This window comes from Eubalaena glacialis, chromosome 13 (assembly GCF_028564815.1).
Source record: "Eubalaena glacialis isolate mEubGla1 chromosome 13, mEubGla1.1.hap2.+ XY, whole genome shotgun sequence".
Taxonomy (NCBI): domain Eukaryota; kingdom Metazoa; phylum Chordata; class Mammalia; order Artiodactyla; family Balaenidae; genus Eubalaena; species Eubalaena glacialis.
Genome location: NC_083728.1, coordinates 14867242 through 14890222, shown reverse-complemented (window position 1 = coordinate 14890222; position 22981 = coordinate 14867242). Strand labels below are relative to the sequence as shown.

At 49.4% G+C, this 22981-nt stretch overlaps 1 protein-coding gene across 4 annotated transcripts in view; it reads right to left on the bottom strand.

Moving 5' to 3' along the window:
- Nucleotides 1–22563, bottom strand: part of ELMO2 (engulfment and cell motility 2) — a 38264-nt gene extending 15701 nt beyond the window's left edge. Inside the window, exons 1-9 of one of the 4 annotated variants that reach the window (XM_061209966.1) lie at nt 22487–22563; nt 11246–11369; nt 10868–10908; nt 10330–10402; nt 9905–9955; nt 6306–6487; nt 4645–4744; nt 3391–3542; nt 783–861 (exon numbers count right to left, since the gene is read on the bottom strand). In XM_061209966.1, coding sequence (XP_061065949.1) covers nt 783–861; nt 3391–3542; nt 4645–4744; nt 6306–6487; nt 9905–9955; nt 10330–10402; nt 10868–10908; nt 11246–11323 — 756 coding nt within the window. In that variant the 5' untranslated portion in view covers nt 11324–11369; nt 22487–22563. Of the gene's footprint in view, nt 1–571; nt 655–782; nt 862–3390; nt 3543–4644; nt 4745–6305; nt 6488–9904; nt 9956–10329; nt 10403–10867; nt 10909–11245; nt 11370–22486 lie in introns of those variants that run through there. The other 3 variants (XM_061209967.1, XM_061209968.1, XM_061209969.1) reach the window with 3 other exon arrangements.
- Nucleotides 22564–22981: the final 418 nt, after the last annotated feature.

Sequence of the window (22981 nt, the reverse complement as noted above, 5' to 3'; positions counted from 1 at the left end):
CAGGAAAAGTACTCAGCCTCGGGGCCCTGGCCTCTTAGGTCAGCCCTTGCTCCACTGCCCAGCTGATCCCTGGTTTCCTCACTTGCAAAATAGGGGTCTGGCTTTTTCTCATGACATCCTGATGAAGTGAATGGGGCAGATGTTGCTCCCACGTTATAGGTGAGGAAACTGGGGTTTAGAGAAGCAGAGCGATTTGCATCATGTCACACAGCTAATTGATAGGGAAGAAAAAAGTTTAGAACCTGGATCAGAGGATCTTTATAAATGAAACTTCAAGCTAAGTCCCTCCACTCTTGCTTCCTTAAGCAAGGATTGCATTTGTTTCTGTCTCCTGGGACCCGGCAGGGAGGCCCAGAGGGTCTCCTCTCCCTGCTCCTTGATCCTCTAACCCAGGGGTAGTCGCAGTAAGGCCAAATGAGGCCTGTTGCCTGTTTTTGTCTAGAAGGTCTTATGGAAAGACAGCCACACCCACCTGTCTGCCTACTGTTTGAGGCTGCTTTGGCTACAGCGGCAAGGTTGAATAGTTGCCACGTAGACCACAAGGGCCACCAGGCAAAAAATATTTACTCACCCTTGAGGGGAAAAAGTTTGCAGGCCCCTGCCCTGACCTAGGACCCAGCTGGTTTCCCTCCTAGCTCTTCCCTGGGTCTTCCTTAGCAAAGCCACTCTGATGGGCTCCGGCCGCAGAGGGACAGGAGGAAGGACTCTTGGGAAAATGACTGGGTGGATAAGTCTTCTCTTGGGAGAGCCCAGATGCAAAGCTTGAAAAGGCCACCACAGACCTGTCGCTTGTCCTCAGGAGCCTTCAGAAAAAGTGCGTTAATCAGTGCAATGGCGTAGGTCTGAATCTCCTGGTTGGAGCTGTGTCAACGGAGAAAGAAGGCAGAGAGAGGTTAGAAGACTGACCAGCAAGACGATCCTTAGAGATGGTTTAAAACAATCACTCGCAGACTGTAATCAAACAGTAATCAGAGGCTTAGTCTCAAAAGCTTAAAAGTGGGCAGACTCCCTGACCCAGCAATTCCACTAACAGGAATTTATCCAACGATAGTCATCAGAGAGCTGTGCGTGAGTTACTGGCAAGGTGTTTCATCCAAGTACTATTAAAAAAAGAAAGAACAGTAAATAATGCAAATGTCCACAGTAGCGACTCTGTTCATATATATTCAAATCCTAAGCAGTCATTAAAAATGCTGTTTTAGCATAAAGGTTCTTCGCCTGGGGTTAGGGATGGGCTTAGAGTGTCTGGGAACCCTAGAAATGGTGCAGCCATTATTCCTTGTAGCTGGTTGACTATGTGATATATTTTTCCAGGGAGGTGAGAGTCCATAACTGTTACTGGATTTTCAAAGGCATATGGGGTGCAAAAAAAAAAAAAAAAATATATATATATATATATATATATATATATATTTTTTTTTTTTTTTAATGTTTGGCCAGGCCTCACTGCTTGCAGGATCTTAATTCCCCGACCAGGGATCGAACCCGCACCCTCGGCAGTGGAAGCATGGAGTCCTAACCACTAGACCAGCACGGAATTCCTGCACAAAAAGATTTAGAACTACCCTTTCAGAAGGTTCTTTGACATGGGAAATGTTCAATATCTATTAGTCCATAAAAAAAGTCAAGGCACGCATAGCATGTACAGTAAGATTCCAACTTTCTTAAAAATATGCAGAGAAAAAAACCCAGCGGCACAGTCAATTTACTGTTAACAGTGGTTATGTCTGGAGGGGGGATAATGGGCAAATGATTTCCGTTTTGTGCTTTTCTGTATTTTCAAAGTCTTTAACTATGAACTTATTTTAAACAAATAAAATAACTACAACGCTTCTCTGGAATCCTGTAATGCTGGCACTTGACAAGAGCTCTCCACCTGCCACGTCGTGAGTGCATTCTGTGGCTCTTTCCAGAGGGGCTGCTGGGCGTCCTGGTTGGCCGGGGGCATCTTGGAGGTCTAGTGGAGGCCACTAATTGTCCCTCAGCCCAGCAGCAGAGGACATGACTTCTGGGGACAGCAGTGGGCTGAAAGTGTTCATAGACTGACCCCTAAGAAATGCCACTCTCCTCTATCATCTCTAAGGAGGTAACTGGGTCATTCCCAATGCAGAAACAAAGAAATAGAGGTAACTCTGAGGTCAGGAAAATCAGAACTCTCCATCTGGAGTTTACAATGTCCCCCTGACTTCAATCAACCTTTTTGGCTTTTGGGCATGACAACAGAGGCTGGATAATTCCTTAGAGAAGTGACAAGGAGAAATCAGAGCTGTAAATCCCCTTGTGCTTCCTTTTTACTTGGACTAGTGGGAAGGTACAGGCTGAGAGCATAGCTGAGTGAAGACAAGGCTGCTATAATCAACCAAGTCTGGGAGCTCTGGCTTCCCCTGGAACTGGCAGGGCGTTCTGTCAATGTCCCATATGCTGGAAGGGAGCAAGGGTTAGGAAGGAATCAGCAGTGTCCCCATCCTTGTTTTGGGAAGTCCAGTCCCCTTAAATTGTGTGGAATGGTTGAAAGGGAAGTATAAAGAATGGGGAGGAGACGAACAGTGCTCCAAAGGCTTTATCTGTCTTTGGCTTTTGTTTACTATCTGTTAAATGTTTTAGGATGTGATAAGCTTCTTAAAAAACAAACAAAAGCAAAAAAAAAACCCAACAAAAAACAAAAAACCTCCTGAATTTACTGAATACCTATCCTGTGCTGGCCCCTATGCTGGACCTTTTATCTTCTTTGATCCTCACAAGTCTGAGAGGTGGGGATGATTAACCTCAGTCTAGAGGTGAGGAAACTCAGGCCAGAAGAGATTAGGTAACTTGCTGAGGGCAGAGACTTAGTTTGCAGTAGATCCTGGATTGGAACTCACATCCTATACAATACTTCTTGCTACCCGCAACAGCATACTGTTAGTTGGCAAGAGTTCATTCAACAAATGCTAATTGAGCTTCTACTTAAATCAAAACAAGGGATACAAAAATGATTGGCCCCTGTTCCCAGACAGCTCAAAGTTTAAAATGGGAGACAGATAATAAAAATACAGTATTTTATATAAATATGATTATCATAGGTACAAACAGAAACTATTTGGCCCACAGAGGAGAAAGCATCTAATTCTGTCTGGTACCATGGTGGTACAGGAAGATTGGGAAAAACTTCACATTATTCTGAGAGGCAAGGAGAGTTACAGAGGATTTCAAGCGGGAGCATGACATGACCAGGTCTGAATTACGGGAGGAATTCTGGCAGTAGTGTGGAAGAGGTGATGAGTGAATGAACAAGCAGATCAGCATCTCAGAATACAAGCAAAGCAGAAGTAGGATTGGAAGACTTAAACAGAGTAAGAGGGGAGAAGAGAACAGGCAGGGAAGGGAGGCTGGGGCAGGGTCTCTACTTACACCTGGAGGTGAGAGATGAGCTGGCCCACAGTGATTTCCTCTGCAATCTTCTGGTACAGACTCTGGCTGTTCAAGACCATGCTCTCCAGGATGGCCAGGGACCTCTGCAGGATTGACACGTCCACCATGGGCTGGCTCACGTACCCTGCGATCTAAAGCCAGAGAGGGCAAGTCAGTCAGGAAGCTCAGGGCCTGAGAGAGCTGAAGGCTTAGGTTTCAGATGCCCACCGCCCCCAGACTCTCCTCTTAGGTGTGCTGCCCACATTTGGACAGTTGTCCGCAGGTGGACGATGGTATCTGCTATGTTGGCCACTGTGCCAGGGAGTCCCTAGGCATGGATAACTCAATTTCAAATTACAGCATCCACTCAACTATGTTTCCTTAAACCTAAGGGCTTAATCTTTTGTTTTCAAAATAAGGGTTCAGGCATGAAAAGGCTGAGTGTAAAAAGCAGAGGGTTTTACTGATGCTGGGATCTCATTTGCTCTCCATGTACTGTACTCCGGACATACATTTTGTCCCTATACACACGCAGAACAGCAGACTCGGGGACACAGAAAGGACCTCAAAGTCTTATAATCTAATCCCTTTTCTCAATCCCCATTATAACATCTTTGACACATGGTCATTTCACTTGTGCCTAAGTATCTCCAGCATCAGGAAGTTCTCAATGTCCCAAGCCAATGACAGGTGTAATTCTAGGTCAGCAGATATAGCATTCATTGGTTTTAGTTCAGTTTTCTGAGGTGACACTGCCCCTTCTTCTAGAAGAAAGGAGGATAAAACTAGAAGTATCTTCTCCCCCCCACTGAGTTCATCTGACAATCAAACAGGCTACCTTGCAGATTTGTAAACAGAAGGCAGATTAATAAACAGAAGGCAAATGAAATGAATGTGTTTTTTTTTTATCCAAAGAGGAGGCAGGGCTCAGGAAGCAGGTCAGAAGACTTAGGGATGGTACTGGCTGGCTGGCTGGCTGGCTGCACGCTATCCCGAGTCTCACTGACAATCCAATTCCACTTTGGCCATAGTCAGTTTCGGGAGCCCAGTTCCATCTTCTCAGTGCAGGCCCAGTGAGCGTAACAATGTACATCTTCCAGGAGCCACAGGAAGGCCGGAGCCTGAGGATGAAAAACCTGGCCTCGGGGATAGAACCCGACCCTCGCTGGAGCAGCTGTGTTGCCCGCACCTCCCCTCAAGCCTAGAGAACAACTGGCGACGGAGGGAGGAAAGACGGAATGCTGGAGGCCTCACCTGCTTAATGAAGGTGATTGAAACCATGTCCCAGGAGACAATGCCATGGTCCATGAGCTCTAAGAAGGCAGTCAGGGTGAATGCCAGCATCTCACTGTAGCTGAGACATGTGCAAAACACACACAAAACAATACAAAGATTCAGAACTGGGGAACACAGGTGTGAAGACAGCCACAACAGGGACGGATTTCAACGTTAGGCACCACCTGAGAAATCAGCGAACGCCACTGTGAGCCAGCGCCTTGCACACACCTAAGCTAGGTGGGGAGCAGATCCTTCCCTGCGATCACTGAAGGAAAGGCTTCTGGGTTTGGCCTCGTCAAACCCTAGCACTTGGTGGGGTACCCGAGGGAGCTTACGTCCCAGGTTCACTTTTAGGCTGGGAGGCGGCAGAGCACAGGAGAAAGAGGATGAACTCCGGCCATGGGTTCAACTCTGGTTCAACTACTTACTAACTGTGCAAATTTTATCTGTTCAAACTTCTATTTCTTTCTCTGTGAAACTGAGTTCCTCTCACAGCATTAACCTCACGGCGCTGTGGTGAGGGCAGGGCGACAGTGCATGCGAAACCCTACCACAGAGCTGACAGAATGAGGACTGAAATGTTTTCTCCCCTCTGTCTCTGCTCTGTATACACGTCAACCTTTATACGTCTGAACAGTGCTCTATAATTTACAAACTATATTTCCATTACAAAGCATGTTCTGACCCATTCTCATCCACAGTACTCCTCACGACGATATGGCAAGGGAGGTATCACCTCCATTTTAAAGAGGAGGAGACGAAGGCCAGCCCAACCCTGCACTCTCGGGAGACCGCGGAACGTCCGGGTCAGTGCTGATGGCAGCCAAAGGCTTCGAGATTTCCGTGCAGCCGGAGATCCAAGACTTAAAACAAATACCCAAGACTAGCTGCTCGGTTTGGCTAAAAATTTCAGTAGCTGATCCATCAACTCAAAGGTTTCTGACTCCCTCTCTGCCAGCTTAGGTTCCGTGGGCTTAGAAGACAAACTAAACATCTGTTTACTCACTGCTGATAATGGCATGGCAGTTTCCCGCCACGTTCACCTTGGCACTGGAGTACCACAAAGCCACTTGCGGTGCATCGCAAAGTTCTGGACGCCCCCCTGCCCCCGTGAAAATGGGTGACAGGGAGACAGCGGATGGGTGGGGAGACGCTCTGGTAAACACAGAGGAGGGCCCGTGCGTGTCTCTGTATAAGGAGCCTGTGTGTGGAGTGGGGAGGTGACTGGAGAGGGAGGGACGCAGGGGTGTGGTTAAGAACAGACACACAGACACCTGTTCTACTTGCTAATGGACAGTCTGCTCACTAACTTCCATCAGGTCAGTCATTGTCCGGAAATGATTTCAGCCGTGAGCTGACCTCTCTCTTCTTGACTTCTAGAGCCCCGACGTCCACGTCACTCAGCATAGTACTGTTTTGTACCGTCACTGAATTTGTGAGAGCCCAACTAGACTACAAGATTCAGGACCACAATAGTGAATTATACCCCTCCGTGTGGACCCTGGTGCTGGGCACACTGCTCTGTATGCAGAAGGAGCTCAATAAGCTCATTTGACTCAACGGAAATGAGCATAGGATGCCCTGCGGAGTGTCGTAAATCTCTGAGAGCTCCCAAACGAGACCTCAGCAACACTCACTGGGATAAGAGCTTGGTTCCGCTTTCCACAAGCCGCGTCAGCACAACAATGCCATCCATGTTGATGAACTCGGTGGCGAAGGTCACGTCCGCAGAGAGCTTGGCCAGCTCCTTCATGGCGTCCAGCCGGGTCTCCATGTTGGATGACTGGGTCCTCTCCATCAGCTGGCGTGCAGCCCGGGACTGTGGGACCAGGGACAAGACACATGCCATCTGCTCCCTGTGGCAGGTTACTGCTCTGTGAATAGCTCACAGGGGCCCTTCTGTGGACTCCCAAGCCCGAGACAGAAGTAGCTTTTCACACTGCTTCAGATTTGCTAAATAAATGTTTATTGGATCAATCAGGGAATCACCAGTATGACAAGACCGGTCTGCAGTTATGTGTATCCTTTCTGTACCACTCTGGTCTATGGAATAAAAAAATTCCCACCGAGGGAATACAAGAGAGATCTGGGAGATGACAATCCGCTAACTATGTCAAGTCACAAAGAAACAGATATTGGTTCAATATCAGAGAGTTTTTCTTTCTTTTTTTTTTAATTGAAGTACAGTTGATTTACAATGTTTTGTTAGTTTCTGGTGTACAGCAGTGTTATACACATATATGCGTGTGTGTGTGTGTGCGTGTGTGTGTGTATGTATATTTTCTTTTTCATATTCTTTTCCATCACGGTTTATTACAGGATTATTGAATATAGTTCCCTGTGCTATACAGTAGGACCTTGTTGTTTGCCTATTTTATATATGGTAGTGTGTATCTGCTAATCCCACACTCCTAATTTATCCCTCCCCCACCCCCTTTTCCCTTTGGTAACCATAAGAGTTTTCTATTGATATTAACTAAAGCCGTCAGACAGTGGAAGAGGTTGTCTCTTGAATACTGGGCTCTCGGTCACTGGAAGCAATCAAGGAAAACAGGACAGGCACCTGTCCAAAGTGCTATGGAAGGGGTTCCTACAGTGGGTGGAGAATGAAATCTGATGACCTCTAAGGACCCTTTCAATCTGAAACTGTGATAAGCCTGATACGTTTTTTTCACTTTCCCTCAGAGTCCGTATCATTGTTCCTCAAAGTGCTAGCCCTGGGGAAACTAAGAATACCAAGAGGCTGGAAGCCGCTAATTTCAAAACGGCTTTTTGAAAATGACGGCTGGTGACAGAGCCTCCCCCGAGCACGTGAACCTTTCCCATGGGAGCACCTGCATCCTTCCTGCGACTGCGGCTGCCGCCCCTCCTCTCATGTTCACTGGTCTTTCCTGTTGCTGAACTTACTCACTCTACAGTCCATGCCTCACAGCTTACCGTTCCATCATTCTCTCTCTCTCTCGTGTGTTACTTTAATATTCTCGGTTGGAATGGAAGAATCCGGAGAGCACAAGCGCCCCGGGGGTCTTCGTTTTTCTTCCAGTGCTAAGCAAGCGACGGAGCCCAGGTACTGCTGCTGCAGAGGAGTCGGGCCTACCCACGTCTCTCCCCTTTAACGGCACGCCGCTCGCGAGGACACAGAAACCCTCCCTCACCTCCACGGTGAGGGACGTGTGCGCCGCGAGAAAAGGTCACAGGATGGAACGATTTGAAGAGCACTGGTCTGCATCACACTGAGAGCCTTCCAACTCCAAATGTCAGTTCTCCTCCCGAGACAGCATTTCTGGGCCACCTCTTGCGCCTCCTGCTTCTGGGAAAGTCAGCTACGCTGCGCGAGAGGCCTGTAAAATGCTTCGGCACTTCTGTAAAAGCGCGCAGCTCCCAGGCCGTCACGTTAAATTAGCCGAGCTTGGGGAGGAGAAATGAAGTCCTCAGGACGAGAAGAGTTGAGGAGGAGAGCAGGGGCAGGCAGTGCCAAGAACACTGGCCTGGGGTCGCCCAGACCTGGGTTTGAGAGGCAGCTGCGCCGCGTTTTGAGCTGTCGACAACTGGCAGGTTATTTAGTCTCTCTGAGTCTCAGTTTCCTGGTCTGAAAAATGGGGCTATCAAGAGTACTCATCTCATGGGGTTTGTCGAGATTAAGTGATACCATATATGTAAAGTATTCTGCAAAATCCAGGCATTCAGCCAATGTAGCTGCTATTACACCACACCTCCCTTCCTTTCAGATGGACCAGCCTCTCACCTCACCAAGAGAACAGGGGCCAGCACGCCCTCCGTTTTCCGGCAGCCCTTCTACAAACCTACCTACGCTACCCCCCGTATCACTGGTCCTGCTCCAGGCCAAGCAGTCAGGGCAAATCCCTCCCCTGGGCTGTGGGCACCCCCTGTCCTGTGGGCAGCAAGGTCCTGCCCCCGTCACTCACCCCCTCTTTCCCGCACTGGCAACCTTCCTCTCTTCCATCTTAATGTATTTTCAAGGACACAAAAAACTGCAACAGAAGTTAACAACCGTGAAGGGTCAGAGAAGGTGGACAGCTGGGTAGGTGAGGGACAGGAGTGGGAGGAAGACCTTTCACTGTTATCTTTGCCAAACTCTTTTGATTTTAACACACGTGAATGTTCCACCTCTTTTTAAAAGGTGTATCTTTTCAACTCCGTATCCCCGAGCTAGTACCTTCTCTATCTACTTCCTTTTAAACCAAGCTTCCCGATAACGTGGCGAACACAAGGTCCCCGTTTTGTCACCTCTTAAACTCAACCCACTGCGATCTGGCTGCCACCCAGCTGCCCCAGCAACCGGCTGACCTCCCAGATCAATGGACCGCTCTTCTGTTCTCAGTTTACCTTCTCTCTGCTCACTGCAGACCAACCTGTCCTCCATCCAGACACTCCCCCTGCCTTCAGCTCCTAAGCCATTTCTAGCACCTGTTTTCTTTCTACCTTTGTGGGTGCCTCCTTAGTCACCCAGAAGGGCTGCTCTTGCAGGAATCAGGGGGCCAGCTTGCATTCTCTCACTGCTTCCACAGCCAGTGTATTGCCTTCTTCGCCAAGTTCACCTGCAAATACTTTTCCTGCCCATCGTTTCATCTCCACGGCCACTGCCTTCACGGGCTGTTGACACTGCTCATCAGCTTCTTGAAGATTCCTCCTACCATCAACCTTCCTTTTTCAAGCCCATCTTCCACACTGTCACTAAAGTGATCTTCATAAAATATAAACCTAAGCATAATATAGCTTCCTGCTTAAAATCTTTCAACGTTCCCCACAATAATGATCTTTCCCTTCTGGATAAAGTCCGACCCATAAGCAGGCCGCCCAAGAACCTTCCACTGGCTTCTGGCTGATGGCTACAGGCCCTCGGCCACCCATCACTCCCGCCTTCCCTAAACAAAGCACATCTCTCTGCTTGGAATACGTTTCCTTTTCTTCTTTCTTCAGCTGCTTCTTGATTATCCTTCAACATCTGAGCCAAGTGTCCCCCTTCTCTGGAAGGGCTTTCTGGGAATCCTCAGTCTGAGTTAGGTGGACCCTTTTCTGAGTTCCCTAGGCAACCTTCTTTCAGGACCCTTGAGAGAGGCCTTATATTTGTTTGTTTATTCCCAACCAGGCTGTGAGAGCAAAGATTGACTTTTTAACCTCCAAGTCTTAGTCTCTAGAACAGAGTCTGGTCCATGGTAAGTGCTCACAGACGCTTGTCAAATAAAAGAATTCCTAAGGAAAGCCGAATACCTACCGGGGAGATAGCCAGCTGTAAGATTGTCCCATTCTTAATGTCACTGCGAGTCTGGGTAGCAAAGAGAAAAAAAGAGTAGCTAAGATAAAATATTAAAATTGTGCAAGCAAGTTGAATCAACAAGAACTTTCTGTCATTTTTAAAGTAGTTGTAACTGAGACTCTTCAGTCAGGGCCTCTTCTCCTGCTTGTTTCTTGGCAAAGAATTTCTAAGATCCTTTTCAAGCGCCTCTCAGGAAGCAGAAGCCACATTTTTCCAGCCACCAGAGGAGGACAAGGGCTGATGCTCCCTGATCTGCCCAGGAAGCAGCTCTTGACCCAGGAAGTGGAAGCTCCCTGGATGTAAGGAGGGCAAACAGCGCCGGCCCCTGGGGTGGTTCACTCCAGAGCAAGGCCTGTGTTGGTTTGGTTTCTCCCTGTACTAACCTGTTCGGTGATGTAGAGCTGGGGACCGTCTGCATAACGGAGGGTGTAATACTCCGGGTTTGGCAGTGACCACCTATGTAAGAGAAAAACAGTACAGCCTGTGTGGCCATGCCTGGGGGCCTGTCTAGAAGCTGCAAATAAATCATTTTCAATAGAGTTGATTGAGGGATTGGGCAGTCTGTTTGATGTGCAGGGGAGAAAAAAACCAAAGCTTTGGGTTGAGATGCTGAACAGTAACCTCCTAAGCCTCTGTAAAGACTGGTACCACAAAAGGTGGCACATGTAATTCAGCGCAGGTCTCAGATCCCACCAGGACCTCAGGTGGGGCATTCCTGAGCTTAAAGGAAAAACTAAAGATTGACAGGTCTCAGGGACATCCCCACCAGCTATACTTTCTTTGTAAGACAACAATCCACAAAAGCCCCGGACTGGGGACCCGACTAACTGCAGATCCTCGGGCAGAATTCCTTTCAAGGTCTGGCAATGCTCCTCTGTTTTTAGCCTGTCACCATCCAAAACAAGGGCAGTTTCAACTTACCCATCACAAACTTCCTTGATGATGGACGCCAGGGGCCGTTTCTGAGAGAGAGACAGAGAGAGAGAGACAGAGAGAGAGAGAGAGAGAGATCCTTCACCAGGAGCCACATCCTGCTAGTACCAAGGTCCTGATGAGAGGGTCTGCCAGGCAGGGTCATCCTGGGGCCTGAGCACGGACTTCCTCTCTGAGAGCTTTTCTCGAAGAGGAAGCCTCTCCCAGGCCACGGTGACCAGCCTTCCATAGGCTGGGACAGGGCTTGGCTTTCCTGTTGCTGGTTCTTACTCCTGATGCCAGCGGGCCCCGCCCCTGAAGGCATCCCCGCCACGCACCCCCTGGACCCCTCTCCTTGCATCGCTGCTGCTCACTTCCAGAGCTTACCTGGTCGATTTCGAGGAGCTGAGCATTAGCACCTGGCCACTCGATGGCCACTTTGACGATGTCTGATGGTGGTGGCATCGTTCCCAATGGGCCCTGCTTCTCCAAGACACACAGACACAGCTGCCTGGGGAAAAGAAACAGAAAAAAAGGAAAAAGTCAGAGTTTGCCTTCATTTTTCACTCTTGTTATACATTTTGGAAAATCAGAAGACAGAGAGTGTCCAAAGAAACATACAGAACTCCTTGGTCTGAATTCTTCTAGATCATGCCACAACCTTTCCTTGGACATTTTGGCTCTTTAGATTAAATCAGCAAGTAGAAAAGGGACAAACCTATCTATCAACTGCAGATAAGCCAGCCGCAAGATCTGCCAATGTGACACTTCAGGTGAAGGGCCAGGAGGACCCCGGAGTAGAGGAGAATATTTCCTGCAAAGTCCTATCCTGTGACCTTGAGAGGGAGAAGCTTATGCTCTAAGACTGATAAGAACAGACACAGCCTTTTCTTGGCTGAGCAGTTAGCTGAAGGAGCCAGCCTGCTCTGCTCTGCAGTCATCCCAGGAAGATTCCAGAGTCAGCAGGGCCTGGCCACATGCTCTGTTGCTTCCTCCCTACTTATTGCTGCCACTCCTCCCCCCTCAAAGGGACACAACGCGGAGCCTCCACCGTGTGGGATGACACAGACTTCAGAAAATGGAGGAGAGAAGCGGGACAGGAAATGCTATTTTAGTCCCAATTGCCAAAGGCAAGGGCTGCTGAGAGCACAAGTAAAGGGAGGTGAGGACACCCTCACACAAAGGCCCAACTATCGGAGGACAAGGCTTCAGAAGTACTTCTGACCCACTGCTCTCCAAAATAAAGGCAAATAAATCATTTTGAACAAGTCTGGAAGATGGGCCCACGTGACTGGTATCCTAGGCAACTCTGCGAGCTTAGCGGTGTTCCAGGCAGTAGCTAAAGCATTCTCTCTCCAAGGTCTGATGAGGGGAAGTCACCCCGCTGATAGATTATTTCAATGTGTGTTTACACTCCACGCCTGCAGCTTCAGGAGAGGCCTCTCTCTTCACGAAAGAGGCCCTTCTCCTGCACCCCCAGGTTTAGCCACTTGCCCACCATGCACGCCTCACTAATGGAGACCGCTCGCCTCCCCTGGAACACGCGGCATAGCTGTGCTGAGCTGGTATTCGTGGAGGTCATCAATTTTTCAGCCCAAACACGGCTGTTGTTTCTCACAGCCTTGTAAGTACTAACCTCTTTAGTGACAGGGGTACAAGTCCCTTCCCCTACAAACCCACAGGTCTCAGAAAGAGGGAAGCTTTCCTGGCCATTTCCTGATCAGGATGGGGTGTTTCAGAAGTCGACTGTCAAAACTACCAGCACTTCCAGAACATGGCAGCACAGAAGAGATGGTTTTCAATGTGCCATCACTTATTGTGTTGAGTCCTCCCAGCAGCCTCATGAAGTAGGCAGAACAGGATTACCTCCATTTAAAGACAACAAAACTGAAACTCAGTGTGGTTAAGGTGCCCAATTCACCCAGCTTATAAGCAGTGAAGGTGACAGAACATGGAGTTGACTTTGGCCAGTGCTACCCACCCCCAACCCACCCCCACCCCCGGCTGAGCTAGCCTGAATTTCTGCTCACTGCAACTAAATCAAGCCTAAAGGTGAAGTGGGCCGGTCTCACGGCCCTGAGAGCTTCCACAACCTCTGCAGCTCCAGGTAGAATTTCTCACATGTAATTTTTATGTGCCTAGACACACAACAAACCTCTGAAAAGAAATGGGCCCATCAGAAGAAGTCCTGGTTGAGATGCTCTGCTCCAGTGACACAGCAAAGCAGGGGTGGTACCGTGAATCTCGGATACCTAGGGCAGGAGTCCTTATCCTTATCTAAATCTGCTATAATTAGGAGGTATGACTGTACAGTTGTGAGATCATTTTTTTTGACTGAGATACAATCTACAAATAATAAAATGCAGAGCTTATGTGTATATATGTGTGTGTGTATATATATATATATATATATATATACAAAATAGAAATACACACACCGTCCTGTAACCACCACCCAAAACAAGACATTGAACATTTTCACACCCCCCAGAATTCCCTCCTACCTCCTTCCAGTCAACCCCCTACCTGCCAGCCCTCCGAGAGGCAACTTGTTTCTGATTTCCAACACCATGGACTTGTTCTGCCTGCTTTTGTACTTCATATATGTGGAAATGCACAATATGGCCTTAAGACCATTTGTTATTTAGTTTAGTTTCTTCTTCTTTTTAAAATAAGTAAGCAGTGTAGGTGCAAGAGGAAGAGCGCTGGGTTGGGATGATTTTCCCTGCTGAAGCATCTGGATTAGAGCCAGAGGACTCAGGACCTAGTCACAGCTCCATCACTGAGTGTCTGGGTGATGTACATATGTCCCTCTCCAAAAGAAGTTACACCCTTATTTCAATGGTGCTGCTAAGAAACAAATCATATTTTTTGGAACTCCTTTCTGTTTGTTTTTGTTTGTTTGTTTGTTTCTGTTTTCTTCTGTGCGTGGCATGTGGGATCTTAGTTCCCTGACCACGGACTGAACCCGCGCCCCCTGCATTGGAAGAGCGGAGTCTTAACCACAGGACTGCCAGGGAAGTCCCTGGAACTCCTTTCTGGATACTGTCTTCGGAGATAAACAAAGCTAAAGTTCATTATTTTACAGTTCCACTTTACTGTGACACCACATGGCATTCCCTAGGTTGATTATCTCTCTTTTTTTTAATATTTATTTATTTTCCTTTTTTTTTTTGGCTGTATCAGGTCTTGGTTGCAGCACACAGGATCTTTTCGTTAGGGTGCGCAGTCTGCTCGGGTTTCTCTCCAGTTGTGGCGCATGGGCTCCAGGGCGTGTGGGCTCTGTAGTTTGCGGCATGCGGGCTCTCTCGTTGAGGCACATGAGCTCAGTAGTTGTGGCGCACAGGCTTAGTTGCCCCACAGCATGTGGGATCTTAGTTCCCCAACCAGAGATCGAACCCACGTCCCCTGCATTGGAAGGCAGATTCTTTACCACTGGATCACCAGGGAAGTCCCTATCTCTTTCTTTATTAAAGTCAGCCCTGAGTGATTCTTGTATGTTCCAAAAATTCATATCCATTTTAAAGCACGGGGATTTGCAACCACCAGGACTATTCCAGAGATACTATAAGCCCCCATTCTCAGCGACTTTGCCCTTTCCCAATATGCCCAGGCAGCCCGTGTGTCCTGGCACTCTCCCCACCCATGCCACAGCCAACAGGACTGGGGTGAACACTCAACCTTAGCTGGACTAATCCAATTCTCTCTCTTGAGCTTAAAGACATAGACTAAAGGAGATGGATGCCATTGGGCCCTGGAGCAGAAAGGTCACAGTCAGCCTCAGAGGAGGTACCGCGGCAGGCCAAAGATACCAAGAAGCAAAAACCAAGAGCCTTGCAGAGGAAGCTATTCAGCAAGAAGAATCCAGAAATGTGTGGATGAGTGGAGGCCAGAAACCAGAAACCACAAAGTCACAGAAAGAGGTGGAAAAAGCCTGTGTCTGAAGACTTTCCAGACTCCATGGCTACACCTCCTACAATTCGGGTACCTGAAGCTCCCGTTTCCTGCCAGTAAAACTCCTTTCAATTAAACTAGCTTGCGTTTCTACTCATTGCAACTAAAAAGCCTAAGCTGAAGGGTGACCCCCCAGCTTTGAAGGAGCTCTAAACAGAGGGTTGAAGAGACAGCAGCCTAACAGACACAAGATGATGGCACTGAGCAGGCCCTTGATTAACACTGGCTGAAATAATGAAGAGCAAAACCCACTTAGATAAGTCTGGTTTGTTTAAAACAGTTCAGTTTTGTGGTGACTTTATGGCAAGTCATCCTGTATGTAACAGTAATGTGCAGACAGCCTCTTTACATTTGATCACACGTCTGTAGCATTATTACTGCTGATGCTCACCCGAACCCTGGAAGTCATCCCATTGTAGATGAGGCAACTGAAGTTCCCATGGGATGAGAAACGTATCTTCCACATGCCTCCTTCCCACCTCTTCCCCACAAAAAAAGAAAGAAAGAAATCACATCAGAACTGGGTCTCAGGACTGGGTGTTAGGACTTCAAAGTTGGCTCTCTTCCCTCTACATAATACTTCCTTTGCTGAGGATGATGACATTAGCTAACATTTACACAGTGCTAGGACACTGTTCTAAGGGCTTTACACATATTAATTCATTTAATCCACACAGCAGCCCTGTGTGATGTATCATCCCGGTTTTATAGACAAGAAACAGAGGGACTTCCCTAGTGGCACAGTGGTTAAGAATCCGCCTGCCAATGCAGGGTACATGGGTTCGAGCCCTGGTCCGGGAAGATCCCACATGCCGCGGAGCAAGTAAGTCCGTGCGCCACAACTATTGAGCCTGCGCCCTAGAGCCCGCGAGCCGCAACTACTAAGCCCGCGAGCCACAACTACTGAAGCCCGTGTGCCTAGAACCTGTGCTCTGCAACGTGAGGCCACCGCAATGAGAAGCCCGCGCACCGCAACAAAGAGTAGCCCCCGCTCGCCGCAACTAGAGAAAGCCCGCGTGCAGCAACGAAGACCCAATGCAGCAAAAAATAAATAAATAAATAAATAAAATTTAAAAAAGAAATAGAGGCGCAGAAAAATTAAGTACTGTGCTCAGTGTCACACAGCTAGGAAGCGGCACGGCCGGAATCTGACCCCAGCCAGTCTGGCTGTTTGAAAGCCATGTAGAAGCAGGTGGCACCGTTCCCACAGCAGGCGCTCAGTGAAGGATCTGGGTTCGCTGGACCTGAAGATGAAGCACACCGGGGCTCAGAGACCAACAACAAGAGCTCACCATTGTGACAGATAACAGAGCCCACTGTCTAAAGAAGGTGACCCCCACTCCCCTGTGTGGCGCTCAGCCATTCACAGTCTAGCCAGACCTTCCTGGACTACTTGCTATTTCTACGAGGCAGGCCATGTTCCTCCTCCTCTTCTGTATCTTTGCATTTTTTTCCTTCCTTCAACTGTCAGGAGAGCTCATATTCAAGCTTCAGAACCCCGCTCAGATGTCACTTCCTCTCTGTACCGGTCTTAGTTCCCCACCCCACCCCCATTTCTCTAGCAAAGTGAAACAGGACGGGCCCGTGTTCTCGTGGCATTCTGTCCACAGCTCTGTGACGGCTCCTGTCCCACCCCATTATAGTTTTATATTCCCACAGCTCTCTCCTCCCCCAGGGCAAGGCCAACCCTGCAGCTTCATTGGCTGGCACAGCGCCTGGCACACAGTTACGGTTCCATGAGCATCTGCTCAAATCCAACAGCTCTGACTTCCTCAACTCCTACAAACCAGGGCCGGCTCCACACGGCAGTGGACAGGCAGCAAGCACTCTGGTTGTGTGTTCCCTCCTCGACCCACCACCTTCCAACTCCATAGCATTTTCACTGTTTTCACATCTAACATTAGGACGTGTCTCACTGGAAAATCAGATTTAGCACCCTGACTGTAGTTAAAAGATGGGGGAAAACATCCCTCCGCTTTTCTCCCTATGGAAACATCAGGAGATAGGAGACTAGAAGAATAATATTCTCCAGGTAACAGTCCCCAGATAAAGGACCTCCTTGTGGGGAGCCCTTTCAGCTCTCGTTTGCTCACTCTTTTCATTTTCACTTTAGAAAGGAAGTGGAAATTAGGTCGAAGCAATTCAGTAACATTGCAAAATTCTCAGGGTTATAAATAGCCTCTTGCTCTACTGTTCAGCATCACTATAGAGTTCAAGAGCAAACAGCCAGGATGAGGGAGCGGTAGTTCCACATCCAGGCCCAGAAGGCAAAGAAGTAATCAACCCCTTCTGATTAAACGACTCTCCATCCCACCCTCCCACCCCCTTTCAAGTATTACAGATATAAAGATGATTGGGAAAGCTCTAAATGTCACCAAACAGGAGTGAGGCACACACTGATCTGGGGAAGATAATTCTACTCTAAGGCAGGAAAATGGAAGCCCAGGTTTTCAAAGACAAAGTTGGGGAAACAAGAGAAAAGCAGGACCTTCCGTGTCTCCAATGAGTGTTCTTTAAGTGGCTTCTGGAAGGTGTGCTTATAAAATCAGCACAGTTACAAAAGGCCCCACAAAGCTCCATCAATCAATCACCCCTGCAGGGACGGCTCCAGAGAGCTGGATTCTGAGAGCCCAGCAGAAAGGAAGTGAAAGACAATCCCTTCCCATTAGTAAGGAATTCAGATGGAGGAAGGCCAGAAGGTTCCAGCTCCGCACTCTCCCCCCCTCATTCCTTTAAGGATAAGGATTGACGGGTGCTTTTGTTCTGCTCTTTTGCTTTTGATTCGGTGGGGGAGGCATGGGTGAGTTTGGTTTATGTTTCCTGCAAGAGAAAGTACCGCTCCAGGAAGGCAACCAGAGGTCACACCCTCTTTCTAATCAAGAGCACAATCTCAACAGAGGCTTCTCCCTCTGAAATCTTCTGCAGTGAGAAGTGACTTAACTTCCCTTAGTTCGGACCCCTGAATGAGGGTGAGACTCTGAGGTACAGGGAGGGAAACTGGGTTTGAAGATTCAGGTCCTGACATTTACTGCTAGAAACGCCGAGAAGGACCATCATACCAATGGCAGCTGAGATTTCTCCCTTCTGTTGAAATTTGTTGGACACAAGACTCACCCAAACACGTAGTTAAAAGCCACGAACTTAGAGCCACAAGTGCAGTGAGGAAGGGCGTGGGAACAGAGTAACTGTTTGGGCTTCTTCTCACGTGTAACACCTACCCTAAGAAGCACGCAGCTCTCCTCTTCGGCTTAGAAACCTTCTGCAAGGTCCCCATCCTTACAGAACTGAGCTTAGACTCCGCAGGAGAGCACCCAGCTCCTTCCAGTCGCACCGTGGCCTTCAGACCGCCCTTGTAGACACTCCGAATGTCACAGCAGACCACCTTGTTCCCCTAAACATCAGGCTCTTCTAAGTCTTACTCGGGCCTCTGCCATTACTCCCTCCACCTGGTGCAGCTGCCAAACTTCTACTCAAGCTTCAAGGCCCAGCTCAGACAGTCACTCTTCTGTGTGGCCTTCCTGGTCCTCTCCCCTCACACAAAATGAACTGCGCCCTCATCTGCCCTCCCGTCTTTTACACACACTGTCACAATCCCACTGATTCATAACTCTCTATGTGCAGCCTTTTCTCGTGCTATTCAGAGTGTGATCTGCACTCCAGCACCACCGATGTTGCCTGGGAGCCTGTAACACAGAATCACCCACTCCAGCCCAGACCCCCTGAATCAGAACCTGCCTTCAAACAAGATCCCCAGGTGCAGACTCTACACCAGTGGGTCTCAGCTCTGGCTGTGCCTCATCCGTGCCCACCCCAGGTCACTGCAAACCACCCCCCACCCCCCACCCCCAGGTGATTCTAATGGGCAGCCAGGGCTGGGAGCCACAGCTCAGGGGCTGCTAGCTGAGGGCAGGGACTCATCAAGTCCGCATCTACTCCCCTGCCCACCGTGCCTGGCACACAGCTGTGCCCACAGAATTCCACATCAAAAATACCCTCCAGGATGCCCCTAGACCTGACCACCTCTAAAAGAGAACAAAAACTCTAATGACAGAGGACGAGCCATTGCCTAGAACTCTACAAATCCCTACAGTCATCGAGATGGAGGTAGAAGGGGGTCTGTGTTTCCAGCCCACTTGCCTCAGTTTCTGGAACTGAAACAGAAACTGAAGTAGAAAACACAGATGAACCAGAAGTACTGTCTGCCTTCACGGGACCGCGGCTGCCGCGGGAAGGCAGAGCCCGTGTGGGGACGGGGTGCGCGGGACTGAGAAGCCCTGGGTTATGACTGAAACCCCGGGCTGGGGGCCCGACTCCTTCAGTACTGACCCCAGCCACACAGCATTGTTCTCACTGCAAAATCAGGCCAAGCCTCTCATTTTACAAATAAGGGAACTCAGGTCCAGAGAAGCCGGCAGGGCCACACCAGCAGTCAGGAACCAAAGAAGGCCTCGGCCCTCCCTTCTGGGTTAGTCCTGCCCCTGCAGCACAGGAGACCTGACTGCCCAGCTCTGCCATGAGCACAAGCCTCTTTGGACCTCAGGTCCTGATATGCATGAGGTCGGACGAGACCTTTGTGAGGTCTCGTCCAACCGTGACCTTCTAGCGAGGCAGAGTAACTTAACAAGGTAAGGAGCTTGTGTTCCGGAGTGGAACAGACCTAGGTTTGGATCCCAGTTCTAAGAATTTCCTTATCTGTTAAATGGGGATTCGAATCAACCCTACTCTATAAAGTTGCTGTGAACATGGGGTGGGATAACATACGTAAATCATTTAAGCATAATACCTGACACAGAGTAAGCAGAATTCCAACAGCGTGAACTTGAAGAAGCTGCAAAAGCAATGTAACCATGTTTCCCTGGCATAAAAAAGCCCTACCTGCCAGGCTTTAGCATACTGATGACAGAATGAGAGAACATATGGGAAGGCAACCGGGGAGGAAAATCAATATAAAATTATTATTTTTATTATTATTATTTTTCTCCTAGCAGAAGAACCTTGGAGAGCTTCATAGTCAGTTCCAGAGCAGTGGCCTATACAATGCCTGGCACGTAACAGGTGCTCAACAAATCTATTCTAGTGACTCAATTAAAACCAGTATGTCTAATGGGTTTACAAACTCTGGCTGCTTAAGCAGCCAGACAGGTAAGTAAATATGCCAAGCAGCATCTATGTGGGAACTGTAGCAAACTACGAAGTACCCCCCTACCCCTGTAGAGGAATCCAAATCCACACTTGGAAACACATTACCCAGCGTGGCCTAGACAGCCACTGCAGCCTCTGCACACCACTGTTTCCGGTTCTTCATTACACCGCCCGGTGTCCTGCACCTCATCTAATCATTTTGTGGTCCGGTCTTGTCTTTCCAAGTACCCAGTAGGCATCCTGAAGATGAGAGCTGTGATCTATACTCCCCAGTCACCCTAAATGGCCTAGAACAGTGCTGGCCTCACGGTAGTGGGGACCTCAACTCAGTGAGCAACTGCTGAACTGAACAGCCAGACTGCTAACTCAGGCCCTGTACAAGATGCTGTGGTCTGGGTACATTTTTCTACCCAGGTCCTGGGACCAGGCTGAGTTGGTGCTGACCGTGCTGAGCTCTGGTGACTGGATCAAGAAGCACTGGCCTTGCAGGTTTTTTCTTCAACTGCATCAAATCCATTTGTTCCTGAGCCACCTAGGCAGGTGGTACTGATGCACCCAGACACACTGTCTCTGCATGGATGAAACCGAATATGCATATACCCACAGGTGCCATTGTTTTCTAGAAGTTTAGCCCCCACTTCCTGCACCCCCAAACTCCCCTGGCACCTCCTCGAGGCAGCATAGGGTACAGAAAGACCAAACTCCAGATGAACAGATGGAGGTCCTGGTCCTCATCTTGCCTCCTCCACTCACAAACTTTAGGATGATTGCTGGTAGGCAACATGACTTCTAGGAGCTTCATTATGTTTATTAGTAAAATGCAGACAACAGTAATTATCTCAAAAGGTTAAAGGCAATTAAATGTCACAGGTATGTAAAGCTTCTAGCACTGCTCACCCCTACGTGTGGCTATTGAGTACTTGTAATGTGTTTACCATGAGCTGAGATGGGCTCTAAGTGTAAAACACAGGCCAGATTTCAAAGGCTTAGTACACACACAGAAATGTGAAATATTAATAATGTTCTTAACGTTGAGTATGTGTCAAAACAATATCATTCTGGAATCTATTAGGTTAAGTAAAATATATTACAAAAAGTAATGTCGCTTGTTTCTTTTTGCTTTTTTAATGTGGCTACTAAAAATTTTGTAACTACATATATTGCATTATCTTTCCATCGGACAGCATTATTCTAGCACAGAGCCTGGCACAGTTTTTGTGTAGGACATCAGAGACGACTCACACCTTGTTCCTCCTGCCAGAGCCAAGTCCTCCATTCATTTAGTACATATTTACAGTGCCTGGCTCTGGGCAAGATGCTGGAGATACAAGGAGCAAAAGCAGACACTATCTTTTTCCTTGTGGACCTTATTATCTGATGGGAACAGACAGACATGAATATTTTCATAAATAAATGTAAAACTGCAGCTCTTCAAGTGTTGTGAAGGAGAAGTACAGAGGGCGATGTAAGTGGGGAATTCACTTGGTGGGGGAATCGAGGACCAGGGACTCCTCCTGGGGAAGTGATACTTGAGTGGAGATTTGAAAGATAAAGACGAGTTGACTGGAATAAGTCAGGCGGGGAAGATAAGCCCAGGGAGCAGTAAGGCTAAGGGTGAAGACCCTGAGTTGGGCCAGGGCTTGGTATGTAGAAGGAACACGAAAAGGCCAGTGTGACAAGAGAATTGGGCAAGAGGGGTTAGTAGACGGAGACTAGGGAGGAGAGGTCGGTGGGATTCCATCTCCAGGGCTTGGGTGAGGATCTGGGGCTGGCGCTGCAGGAGGTGGAAGCCAGCCAGTTACAAGCAGCCGAGCGTCCGGATCTAATCTGTATTTTGAAAAGATCCCTCTGACCACGGTGCGAGGCCCGCTGGGGAGCGGCGCAAGTGCCTGTGTGCAGATCGGTTATGGACACTGCATCAATCCAGGTAAAAGGCGAGAGAGGCCTGAACTGAGGGGGAAGCGGCGGAGATGCAAGTAGACGGTTTGGGGGGGGGGTCCCTGAGCCGGCCGGATCGACGGGGCGGGGTGACGAGCAGTGTCTGTGTGTGTAGGAGGGGGTGGCGATGTCAAGGGAGACTCCGAGGCTTCGGATGGGTGCCACCCAGCCCCAAACACTCTTTGGGCTCCTATCGAGCCCTCTCCCATCTGGTCCCTCTCCCGTCCCCTCCCTCCCCGCACCGTCTCGTCTCGCCCCCGGGTTCCATCCTCCCACCCTCCTCCTCCCCTACCCCGCGACCCCTACCCGGCCCAGCCCCCGCTCCTCTAGGCCTCGTCCGCCCTCTTCCCCACCCGTCGTCGACCCTTCTGGGTCGGGGACCCAGTGACCCTCAGGCCCGGCGGACCCACTTGGGCCGCGACCCCTCAGGGGCTTGTCGAACCTGCGCGGTGCATCCCAGGCCCGCCCTCTCCAGCCCCCCAGGCCCCTGGGCAGAAGCAGGCCGCAGCCCTCCGACTACTTCCCGGCCCGGCCTCTCCGCCCTGCGTCCCCGCGGCCTGGCGCGCCCCGACCCCCGGCGCGTCCCACACTCACCAGTGAACCGACCTAGGCCCAGCTCCCGCGCCCAGGTCTCCCAGCCGCCGCTCCACTAGCCTCCGCCCGCCCCGCCTTCCCGGGGCCCCGCCCCACGCAGGCCGACCCGGGCTCCTATTGCTCCATTTCGCCGTCACGCTGAACTCTCCTTCTTCAATTGGGTTGGTTGCCTGTCACTCAAAAGAGGGCGGGACCAGCTGCCGGGGCTGGGAGTGAGGAGCCGCCGGTCCCCGCCCTGCTAGCGGAGGCCTCTTAAAGACACAGTCTGTCTCCCCCGCCGCGGGCTCTGGGTTTTGGAAGAATGGGATTTCTCAGCAAACGCAAGAGGCAGCATTTCTTCCCCCGCATCCCCCCCATCGCTCCCCGAAACTTTTCTTTTGGCACAGCCCGTGTTCCTTGTGATAAATCAGAGGTTTTGAAGGCTCAGATGTCCTCTGGTGGCACTCAGCCCGGTGCCCAGCAGGCATGTAACGCACTCAACAGTGGGATAACTGT